The sequence below is a fragment of the Anas acuta genome, chromosome 2 (assembly GCF_963932015.1).
Source record: "Anas acuta chromosome 2, bAnaAcu1.1, whole genome shotgun sequence".
Classification (NCBI taxonomy): Eukaryota; Metazoa; Chordata; class Aves; order Anseriformes; family Anatidae; genus Anas; species Anas acuta.
Genome location: NC_088980.1, coordinates 36,628,514 through 36,641,162, shown reverse-complemented (window position 1 = coordinate 36,641,162; position 12,649 = coordinate 36,628,514). Strand labels below are relative to the sequence as shown.

Below are 12,649 nucleotides of genomic sequence, written 5' to 3'. Positions count from 1 at the left end.
TATTAAATTATTGATCTACCAACTGCAGCAGAAGCATTGTAGAGGAGAGCAATGTCTTCATGGAAGAATATATAGAAAAAACAGAAGTAAAGCTTTTTTTACTAAACCACAAAATCAGTGAAATCATTTTCATCAGTGCTTCTCTTTTTTTTCACATGCCAGAGATGAGTATCAGAAAATTCTCAGCTAATGAGCTGAAATACTCTGACAGTGACCCAGATCAGCATCTTCAAGGAGTATTAAGCAAACTGAGTTTTCAAAGCTGAGATGCTTTCCTTCCTTGTCATGTTACCACCTCTTATTCCCTCTGTATCCACCCTGATAACCATCAAATCGCAAATTGACAAGATTAGGTACAGTAACTGGCTGGCAAACTCTGGAACGAGCACTGTCCTTTTGGCAACACATTTCAGCCCAAGGTGCCTGAAAGGTCCATTTCCAAAGCTGAGTCACTTCCCTTATCCAGCATGCCAGACACAGCACTTGGAAAAAAAAACTAAAAATCTGATTTTGCATGCATAAGACAGCAATAAAATAATCCATTTAAACATCCCTGGGCTTGTCCACCTATTTGCTTTAGTTTGACAAGCAAGTATAAGCTTAGGTCCTATGGCTTGGGGGGGCTCTTAAGAGCATTTCCATAGCATATGGTGCTGGAACAAAAGCTAGGAGACAAAACTACCACTCCACTCTGCCGTATTGTTGGTGAGCACCGGAGCGCTCTCAACTTCTTGAAAGCAGAAAGGGTACAAAATGTTTGCTGTGGCTATGCTGGTGCTAGTGGCTTCTGATAATAGCTGGATTTTGAAAAGGGGCCTTTTTATCGAGTAAAAATGTATACACTGTAAGGTAAAGACAATTACTATAGAGTACCTTGTTTTTTTCTGAACAACTAAAAAGAACTGAATCTAGGCAAAAAGAACTAAAATACCAATTAAGTAGTCTAGCAAGTAGCAAAAACATTATTTGGATAAAGTATTTATGTGGAGACATATTAGGAATGCAGTCAGTGGAACTTAAAGTAGAAACAATTTTTTTTTCAACAGTTATTCTCAGAGCTAGTACGAATGGGTGCCTGCAAATCCACAGTCACAGCAAAAAATAAAACACAAGACATAGAAACAGAACTTTTCAGCCGAAAATAATAGGAAGTCACGCTTACCTTAAAATTGTGTGCTTTTTCATAGTTGAAATGGTTGTCATTTTGAGTTAAGGCTGCTCTCCTGACCAAGGAGGTGATCTGCGAATAGGCAAAGAGTTTCAGAGGTTGCCACAGAAGTGCCCCCTTGACTCCCACCTTCACCCCCAGGGCCACAGCCAGGAGCTCTTGGCGTTTCCTTCCTCGCTTCGACTTGTGAACAACGGCGCAGCTTTTCTCATTTTCCAGCCACAGTTCCTCCGAGAACATCGTGCTCGGGTCCCAGATCTTTTCCCTGTCTTCCCCGGTGCCTGGCAGGCTCGCTGCCGTCAGTACAGCACAGTTTGTCCAACTGCTTCTGATGTTAGACAGCAGATTTGAAGCAGCTGCAGCCCATTCTGCCGAGACCTCTGGCATGTGACTCGAATGGGCCGGCTTGTGGGACGGAAGGAGCTTCTGCATCTGAATAAGTAACGGCCTGTGCCGTGCTATTTCTGAAGGCAGATGTGCGTCTGAAACAATAGCTCGAATTCATGCACCGAGCCCCCCCTTCCCTCCCTCCCTCCCTCCCTCCCTCCCTCCTCAGGCAGTGGGATCCAGAGAGGTGCTGCCGAAATGCCGGCCGGGGGCACGGCTTTATGGCTTCACGCCCAAACGCCTTCCAAGGGGAAGATCGCTGCTGCTCTGCAGCCTGTTGGAAATGAACAAACAAACAAAAAAGCCCCGGAGAAGCCCACACAACTGAATCCGATGCTGCATCCAATTACACTCGGAGATTTATAAGCCAGCAGCCTGCATGCCAGCAGATTAAGCCCTTAAACCCATGATGATTGTTTAATCTTACGGGGCTAAAAATCTCTTCTTTCTTTCATATCCTCTACAAAGGGGAAATCCAGCAGCACCCCAAGCACTTTGATGTCATGTTTTAAATCAGAATATTTTGTGAGAGCGTGCTTAGTAGTATGGAGCGATCTCACTGTCAGAGAAAGTTGGAAATTCAGCTGGGGGGGGATACAGACTAGGAAGCCCTGAAACCTCATGCGGTGTTTAAGTGTGGACAGGCAAATTCAGGCAGCTGTAGGAAGCCCATGGACACAACCCTGTTTGCAGAACAGTACCTGCAAGGTAGAAAGAGCTGTTGTCCGTCACTCTGCTTGCATACATATATAGACTGGGGAGGGGAAGGGACTTTACAGCCCTGTGACAGCAGAGATCTGAAGCCTAACCAGCCTGTAGTACAGTTTGCAGTGCTACTTTAGGCACCTTAGTTCTTTACAGGTAGGTACATCCCCTCCCCAGGACACAGAAGACATGTGACATCAAGCATCCCCTGGGCAGCAATTTCAGCCCTTCCTTTCCCTCCCTCCATCTCCTCTCTCCTGCTCCTTTAGTGAACATGCCCACCCTCCAACCATGAGAGAACGAAAGCATTTAAGGGGAGATGTAATTCTCTGAAGTGTGTCTAATGTTTGATATGCTGAGGCAGAGCAAACTAGGGTTTGCCAGTGCTCCTGGGAAAACTGCTTCCCTGAGCTAGAGACACTAAAGACCACATCAACCTTTTACAGTCTGCCTCACTTCAACCTACCCAGAAAACACGTGAAATTAAAGTGTTTAATTTACTCATGTTAACTTGTGAAGTTGAACTTGCTTTTTTTTTTTTTTTTTCTTTCTTTCTTTTTTTTTTTCTTTCTTTTTTTTAGTCTGCTTTTACCTCAGGCTGAAAAGTCGGAAGGTTCATCTAATTCACTAAAACCTCCACACTATAGATTGCCTACTCTTAGAAAGGATGCTTTCTTGATTTGAAAGCCCATGGGGACAGATGGTCGGCTGTTGGTAACATCAGGCTGTGCAATTTCATATAGTGCCCTACTTAGGGTTTTCAAGAAGTTCTGCAACCAGCAAAATCAGATTTTCAGCTATAAAATGATGCACCTATTTCTACGTACAACATAATTCCTTTCTTTGCTGGGTAACTTAGAGCAATCCTTTTTATGAGCTATCATATTGCAAAGCTTCTGCTGCCCTATAGGCAGGATTTCCAGACAGCCTTGCTACTCCTGGAGCAGTTGCTGCTTGCCCAGCCTTTCCCCAGCACATGGCACTGTTATCTGACCACCAGCGACAAGCGGCAGTGATGTATGTATTAATATTGCTCTGCCTGGAGGAAATCCCTGCTGCTCTTCCATATGTCCTCCCGCTAGTAAGTCCTGATTTCTGCCAGCTCAGGACCTTTATCTGCTTTCTAGCAGATGAAGACAGACTATTCTCCCCCAGATCCCTTTCGGTGTACTTCAAGACATGAAGAGCTCTGGTTTGAGGGACATCCTAACAACCCCTCGTACCCAGAGGTTATGGCTTCAATAAAGGTTATCAGGAAAGAAACTTCAGAGCAGCTTGAAGTTCTCATCACACCACTGCTTCTGTTCTCAGTACCATTTTAAATGTGTTTATGTTCATCTGTAACAAAGAAAAGCCAACTAGCTCTGAGTTTCCAGACACCTCTGGAGATACAGCACCTAAATCCCCAAAAATATATGTGACTTTTGCTCTGACTTCCAGGATAACAGATCCAAAGTCACAGAGAGGTCGGTTGCCTAATAATGCTCTAATATTTGTATTTATGTCACTGGACTGATAAAAATCCCATTATATAACCAATATTTTTTACATAACATTGCAGATTGGATACTCAAGCATCAGGCTTACGATGATACGTCTTAGAATTACACTATTTTTGGAATATCAGAGTGTCATCTTAGGATCAAACACGCAGTACTGTATTTAATGGAAACTCTGACTGTTTGCATAGAAGCATTAAACTTAATTGACTTGGAGGCGGAAAACAGCCAAACTAGTTCACATGACTAAGGCAGATGAGTATTTACTGTTTATCATGTGTGATTTTTTTTTTTTTTTTTATCCACTAGGTTACTTTATCTGTCCTGTTTGGGCCCTGTTTTGATGGTTTAATGGGATCCCTTGCAAACACAGGATGTGTACAGAAGGCCAACCATGAATGCATCCTCTTAAGAAGCTTAGTCATACAAAGCCCGACCAGGTTGGGTGTCTAAAATGGTGCTGTGAACCTGAGATGAGCTGGAATGCAATACAACCCCTTCGTCTCTAAATCAAAATCAAACCGCAGCAACATCAAATTCTCACCAGCAACCAGTTCTAAGGCACTGATACCCTAGGCCAGCCCCAGTAACTGAACCATTTTCTTTTATCATTTTTTTTCTCTTAATACAAAATTTACTGCACAGAACATGGTGTCAGCTCATTTAAAGAGTATCTCTTGATCAAGTTAACAAGTGAGCCTGCAGCTAAGGAAGAGAATGCCAGTGGCTAAAAATATTATTGCTGGTTGTGACCAAATGTCTGAACTAGTAAAGACTGAAAGGCAAATACAGCCTGTCTGCATTTTCAGACCAAAAGATTTCTGCGTAACATATGATTTCAGTTTGTCACTCTCTCTGTAAAACACAAGTATTATATAGCAAATTGAGCATTTACAGCAAAATAAATGTCACTGAACTAGAATAATAAAATTAAAAGTGGGGGGAGAGTGCAACTCAGCTGCTGTGACATTTCCAGCACGCCTCTGTAGAATGAGCTGAACTGCACAATTGTCTCTTCCCTAAAACACTGCCATCTTGTTTGCTAACAAAGGCCTTGGGGGCAAGAAAGAATAAATTTTAGCTTTGAAAGCTTTCATTTTTGTACATGTTGCGTGATTTCAGTTTTAATCCTGTGGGCAGCACTGAGGACTGGCTGAAAGATGAGTCTCATCCTTCATGTGCGTGCGGGGGAGAGAATGGAAGCCTACTCCTCGGCAGGCCTTCCAACGCACATGGGAAAGGTGAGGTGGAGAGCTATGGTTTGTCTTCTCCAGCTGCTGCCACCCACATGCATGTGTCTGGTGGGGATGAGGCAATGACACAACTACAACGAGCAGAGGAGCAGCTTAGCACATTTTCCTAGACAAGACCAGCATCAAAAGGAAGCCTGCTGCGTGATGAGGAGTTGTGACAAACCGGTGGCTGATCCCTAACTAAATACATCCAATGCCACACATAAATATAGTCATAGGTCAAAGGGAGGTCTGTTTCCTCACAGGCACGGCACACTGAGTAATCTGCCAGACAGCTTGCGCTTGCTCAATTGCAAGCACAACATGGAGATGACACATGATGCAAGAATCTTGCAGCTATTGACTTTTTCCTGGTTTTCTCCCACCAAGCTCTTCTCACGGTGCACACAGGAGGCAACTCCAAAGAAGCCAGTGAGTAATGCTGCGGTCTGAGTGCACCCTTAGCAAAACACAAGGCATAGGAGGGATATGGCCATGGAGGTCGATCAGAGAAAGGCCTTTGTGCGACAGCACTGTGGCCAGCCTGTGCCGCCCTTTGCCACAGCAGCAGGAGCTGACACCAAAAGGCTTCTCTACTGTTGAAACAGTGGGAGGAAACAAGATCTCCGCGGAAGATGTATTAAACAAAAAGCAGAGCACCATGACTGCAGAGTGGCACTTGTGAACCCGCTCTTGCAAAACACACTTTCCTAAGAAATCAACCCCTCTCATGGCAAGTTTCTTGATGTGTATCAGGTGAATACAGATGACAAAAGTGTGCAGGACCATGAAGCTCTGCAGCACACACCTCACCATTAAGGAAGGAACCAGACCACACAGAAATGGGTCTGATGCTGCTCTCAGTTTTGCTTTTGAGGGGAACACAGTCCACACGCTCTCAGGAAATGAACACACACAAAATAATTGACATTAGATGTCTGCTACTTTCTGTTCCACGCAGCTGCAGCTGCAAGAGCGACAGCTTCCCCTGAACACAGGTCCATCGAGGAAGTAGTTTTACCAATAAAAACCCAAGTCTCGTCTCCACCACCGACTTCCTTTCATGTGAGCCACAGCTCAGTAAACTGAACTTTGTCAAGGTCTGGCCCCATTAAAAAATACAATACAAAACAAAACAACAAACAATATAGTTTTTTTTTTTATTATTATTTTTTAAGGGGATCAAGATATATCTATCGTTTTGTTTTTTATTCCTCAGAGTTGTAACTTTTTTTTTTTTTTTTTTTTTTTTTTTTTAATGACATCCAGTTCCTCTGCACATCCTAAGTTTGAAGAACTGTCAACAATGTTCTGTAGATGTTTATGGCAGCAGATTATTGATATTGGGTTACTATTCTGAAGAGCCTGGATGCACTTCCATCACCACCAAATCCCACCAGGTAGCATTGTACTAACTAGGTTTATATGTGCTCCTCACCACCGAAGAGAGGAGACTCATGGATAGATATTTGGAAGGTCTCTTGAGGACCTGCAAGTCAAAGCAGCCCCAAGAATCCTTGACATGAACTAAAGACAAGAAAAGAGCAATTCCCTGCTGGTGCCATTTGCTTTGGTGAGCCTAAAGTCATTATACTGGAGACAGTGCCCCCACTGACAGCCTTTTCGTTTGCAGACAACACGGTTCAGAGCAAAGAGAAGTTCTCATTTACAAGGACTACTGCAGTAAATGCTCTGAAGTTCTGAACCGAAATCTTTACACCTCTCCTAAAATAATGTGATTGTTTATTAGCATCACAGTGACCAATTGTCATTTGTATCCACCTTTTTCTGACAGGGTACTCAATCCCTTCCCCTGCAGATAAAGGAGATAAAAGACATAATTTACCTACAGCAAATGGAAATATAATCTCTCTTAAACTTCAGATCCCCCTTTTAAATCCTTCTCAAGCAGATTTTTCTGTACACATCATGATTATTTTTCTCAAAACAATGTAGTAAACCAGAGGTGAAATGCTGTAGATTCAGCAAGGCAACAGAGACTGTTACTAAAAATAATAGTTGATGAAAGCCTCTTATGGAGTATTAATATACTAAACTATTGTCTGTTTTGGAACAACAACTGGAGGTTACATTAAGTGGCATGCAATTACATATTCATCTCCAATTAAAAATAATGGGTGGGCTAAAACCTTTTATTGTATACAGGCCACTGTATCACAATGTGCTAAGCTGTGCATTCCATGCCTGCCATTATACCTAATGTGTCTAAAATAGTTCTTATGTTTCTCATTTTTGTAAACTATTATAAAGATGTACTGTATTTTAAGTTGATAGTAGGTATCAAGGAAGAAATAAGTCCAGAAATAAAGAAAGGATCTAGGTATAGGATGAGCTAATTCAGTTGTTCCCCCAAATAACCCTGTAGAGATTATCATGGTAACAGCAGGTCTGGCCTATTTACTGCAGCGACTTCCTTTCCTCCTACTCTCTCCTTTATCCTTTCCAATCCATCTCCATACTTGTCAAGGTTATTAATGACGTTTTCCTGGCCAAGTTCATGAGCCTCTCCTCTGTGCTTAGTATTCATGACCCAAATGGTAGTAAAGGGATGAAAGGGCAGGGGGTGAAGGCTAAGTGAGGCAAATGAGAGGAGAACCAGACACTGATGCCACTGCTGTCACCACGGAGGAAGAAGAGCACCAAGGCCCCCACAGTGGGGCTGGCAGGAACCACTTCAATTGCAAAGAGGGCTTTCTAAGGAAAACTGCACTGGATTTATTTTTGAATTACTTCTTGTTCTCTTTGTGGATGCAACACATATGATTGACTGCAATGTATGTGAATAAGTACTGTTATCACACCTATAAATGATAAAGAGTATCTATGACAAGATCCAGTCTGTAGTCAGACCAAAATTAAACATAATATTTATCCCAATCTTTGTCAAAAATCTGCAGTGATCTTGTTATTCTATCAATAATGTTCTTCAGATAACAAAACTAACACAGTATTTTTCTAAAGAACAGACATTTAAGGATGGACTGAAGGGATGGATGGCAGGAATCTAATCTAAAACAGTTATCTGGGCTCTCTCCATAATCAAAGGAGAAAAACGAAACCTCCAGACAATGATTCATCCTCTTCTAAGACAGACCAAGTTTCAAATGGTTGTGCTTGCAGCTCTTTTATGGATGATATAAGGAAATTAGATGACTGAGATAGAAAGACAGCTTACTTTAAGCTACCTAAAATTACATAAGATTAATCTCTCTTTGAGCTCTTTTCTATTTCTATTTTTTCTACCATCTATTCAATTTTAGAATAAATTGAATAAGGTACCCTTTTTTTATTGGCCTAAACTATATCTATGAGTAATTATAGAACAGTAACTTAACTTTGTTTTGGATATTAATACTTGCCATACTTTAGAGATAGGTAAGATGCTCTGAATCCAGGGACTACCCAGTTTGCTGTATTATTTGTTACTCAGCTACATATGTAAGTTCATCTGGACTCATTGGATGAAGTTTTTTTCAGAAAGTATAACTGTGGAGGAGTCGGTACACAATTAATATAAATTTCTAATGCTGACTATACAGGTAGCCAGCATTTTGACATTTCACCCACAGAGGAAATAGCCTAGCAACATAATGAACTTAATATGATATAAAATGGCCTCTCTGAATTACGAGGGAAGTGACTCATGCTGTCTGCAAGATATGGGGCTATTAGTCAAGAGACAGATTTAAAAAAATATTGTAAACATCATAGTTTTTATCCAGACCCTCAGTGGATACTGGCTTCAGAGCATATAAGTTATACACGTATTTGACCTGTCCATATTTTTATGTTTTCACTGTGAAGCTCTTCCTTGCTGAAGAAATAGCACTTTGTTTGAAATAGCACTTTGTTTGGGAGAGCCAGCTTGCCATCGATTAAAACAGTCATTTCCCTGCAAGGAGACTGCAGAGCTTGAACGAAAGCCAAGCATGCTGAGCTACCATAATGAAGTGGAGAAGTTAACACGTCTACTTCCCAGTCTAGATGGAAAGGAAAGCAAGAATGTCCCCCCTGAGTAAGGCAATGTATGTGAGTGTGCCATAGTGCCCATGGAGGGACAGGAACAAGGATGGAGGTGCCGTGAGCACAGGAACCCTGTCCTTGGGGCCCTGGTCTTGCTCCGGTGCAGTTGTTGAGCATAGCTGCTGATGCACTGCAGGAGCTGGTTGGGTGCCATGCTAAATCACGGGGTTAACCAAGAACCATGCTTTGTGAGATGGTGTTAAGTCTGTTTAATGTCAGGACATGAAATGAGTGAACGTGACAGAAAATGCCAGTGCTGTATCGCTCTTTTAGAGCCAGTGGGCATAAGGCCTGTATGTTTGACCATATGCCCCACCACACACCCAAACATGTACATAGCATGATAAAAACATGCCTACCTACTCACTTTTAGGTTAATTCTCATTTCTGTGTCTCAAACAGTACTATGCCCTATAAACAGGTGCTATCTCAAAGCAATACAGTAACAAGCTATCTGCTCCAAACACAGTGAAACCAAACATACGAAAATAAATAAAATTCAAAAAATAAAATACAGAAATTGCTTCTGTTTCTCACTTGGAGTTTGGATACTGTATGATGTTGTGAGTAAACTTTTTTTAGAGGGCTACCTAGCTGCATGTGCTCTGGGCTGAATCCTAAGGACCACAATCAGAGGTTCTGTTCATATAGAGGAGCAAAACTCTAGTCCCCTGGGATCATGACAAAACAAAGAGCAAAATAGTTTTCAGGAAAGTTTCCCAGAAATCACAGAATCAGACAGAAATGGCATTTATGTTCTGAGCCACTAACCACTCGGCAGAGCCAGCTGATCTCTGGAGGGACTCAGAGCAATGCCGAGAGAGCTGCCAGAATGTAAAGTATGCTGTGGCAGTCTCAGGAGCTAGCAGCATCACCACGAGCTTTGCCCTAGCTTAAGACAGCTTAAAACAACAGACTTTAATGCATACTGAAGAAGAGATGTGTGTAAGTGAAATGGAACAAATAATTCGTGAATCAGTGATTTGTGAACCAGTGATCATCTTGTCTAACAAACTGGCAATCTGTAAAACATAATTGTTCCTGGAAAGTAACAGTTCGGGACTTGATCCTCAGCAGTGTGATGCTCTGTTCGTTCAGAGCTCACAGGGAGATGGAGATGATAGGCAATTTGCAGGGAAGACAGTGCCAATATCAGCAATAAGCAGCAAACAGGATTCTTCTCTAGTTTTGACAGTTCCTGGGTGTTGTGAAGGAACTCTAAAGCTTCAGTCTCAAACTTACAAAGAGCATGACAGAGCTATAATTCTGCTCAGCAGTCACGACACTGTCAGGTAAAATATGTAGTGCAATGAACTAGAAATGGACTAATGTGTTTTTAAATCATCACTAATACTTCTGCCCTGTTTTATTGCCATATCTTGTGACTTCTTCCTGTAATAACACATAAACTAAGCAGGCAATATAAGGTGAAAATAATGTTTTATGCCATTTAGGACACAAAGAAGGCAATTAGCAAATAAGAGAACAGTATGTAAAGTATGTACAGAAAACAAACAAACAACACAAACAAACAGTATGTAAAGTACACAATGTTGTGCTGTATGACTGCAAGCTTGTATTCCAGTATCCTTTGTGGATGGCATGGAGAAAAAAAAAAAAAAGAAAAAAGGGGGCAGTAAGAACCCACTACCCACGTAAGTAAGTGAAACTGTGGCATGGAAGGAATCATTGGGTTTGGTGCTGGGCCAGCTGTGGCTAGTCTGAGCTGAGCTGTACATCCCTGAATGCTTCCATGTCCCAACATGAGCTCCCCTGAGGTGGGAGCATATGGTATTTACAGCTTACTCGATTGTGATATATGTGCTTCTGTCCCATCAAGCTTCAAGGAATGTCACTCATGAGAGACAGGGTCAAATCCTTGACTGTCATCCCAAAACTAGTGGCATGGCTGTATAACCTTTGGTATTTTTCTGACTAATGGCTCTAAAATGCATGTTTGCTTGGAAACAGAACAGGAATCCATCCAGAGAAAACCAGCGTGGGGTTAAAGAAGAGACAGGAAGCTCTGCTCTCAGATGTGAATTTTTACCTTATATGCATGAAGTTTACCCTATACATTACACTCCCCCGTGGTATAGGAGAAAAATTTCTAGAGCATAAGCCTGCATTAGCTTCTGTTCTCCACTTGGACACAGCATGGAAATAAAGTTATTGCGGTAGGAATTCATCCATTTGTTGGAAAGTGGAAAACTGCCTGCAGGAAGGGGCAATTGTACTCTGGAGAGCAGGCAGCCTGCTTTGGCTCCTTCCAGCCCACTCTGCAGAAAAAGCAGCTCAGTGCATCACCAGCTTCTTCTTCTCCTGAATGCAGCTTCTGATCTGCACCAGGCCCTTGATCAGCTTCTCCTTTCCCACAAAGAAGCAAGGAGCTACTGTATGCTGCAGACCAGACATGAAAAAGCACGGTTCACTGGGCTTTTCTAAGGGCGTGTTATAGGATACTCAAACCACTTGAGATCCTACACTTTGAACTTGTGTAAAGTACCAGAATGTATTCGAGTTGTTTTATTTTCTCTTCGAAAGCATTGTTTCATGTCATGTTTGCCTTGCCTGTTGCTTGAAGCTGTTTTTGTTCCACTTTTACTCTGTGGGCAAGTAGCGGTACTGCTACCTTTGAAACCACATTTGCATTCCCATGGCCATTGAAGAGAAACTCAGACAAAGACTGACCTTACTTCTCTGTTAGTGAATGAGGACATAAAGGCTGTATAATCCCAGTTTTATTTTCCTGTACGACGCAGCATCAGGTGTCACCTGACCCTGATGTCCTTACAGCTCCCCATGACCCCCAGCCCGCTGCCCTCTGGTATGAAGTGGCAGCTTTTGTTGTTGATGGCAGGACTTGCACAGCTGCTTCCGTCATTGTTTGGAGGGGGACAGATGGCTGCTCTCAACACAAAAAGGAGATTAAAAAAGAGCGGAGGGAATGACATCACTGCCCAGCCCGGGGTTTACTCCATTGGACCCATGGGGCTACCACCAGCATAAACTCAAAGTGCAGTTGAGTCTGCCCGCTCAAAGGAAAAAGTCTGTATTTTGCAGAACAAAATGCATTTCTTTTGAAATGTGCAGTTGCCAGCACTTCTGTATTTATATCCTTTTACAGCTGTTTAATTAATCTGAATAGATACTGTCCTATCATCAGCAGCACTTTTAAAGTTCTCAAAAAGCAAGACTGATGCTGTATTCTCTCTCTCTCTCAATGCCTGTAGCTCAACTGCAGCAACTTGGCTTACAGCTTATTTATTTTGTTTTGCTTGTGATGAGGAGTTCATAAGAAATGGTTGGGGAAACACAGAATAAATTAGCTTTGCTGTTATAAAGAATATTTTTTCTCTGTAAAGGATTTCATCCATATTTTATAGCCCCACTTAAGTCAAAGGAATTAAACAGCACAAGACTGTAGTTAGTTTTGTAGTCACTTTTCTCCCATGAATGTAGCTCCAGACCTATGAAATCACTCTCACTTCTCTTTCTGATCACTGGATACCAAGGGATGGCAGCTGGTGTGGTGCTCCAGGACAGACTCTCAGGAGAACACCCAAACTAGACAGTGATCTCATCCAGCTAAAGTATTTTCTGCAGTTTACCTG

The 12,649-nt window shown here is 42.2% G+C and overlaps 1 protein-coding gene across 1 annotated transcript in view; it reads right to left on the bottom strand.

Annotated features, from left to right (window-relative positions):
- Positions 1 to 12,649, bottom strand: part of CHN2 (chimerin 2) — a 163,060-nt gene that overhangs the window by 23,942 nt on the left and 126,469 nt on the right. The window contains exon 7 of the mRNA XM_068674279.1: positions 1,163 to 1,240. Coding sequence (XP_068530380.1) covers positions 1,163 to 1,240 — 78 coding nt within the window. The remainder of the gene's footprint in view (positions 1 to 1,162; positions 1,241 to 12,649) is intronic.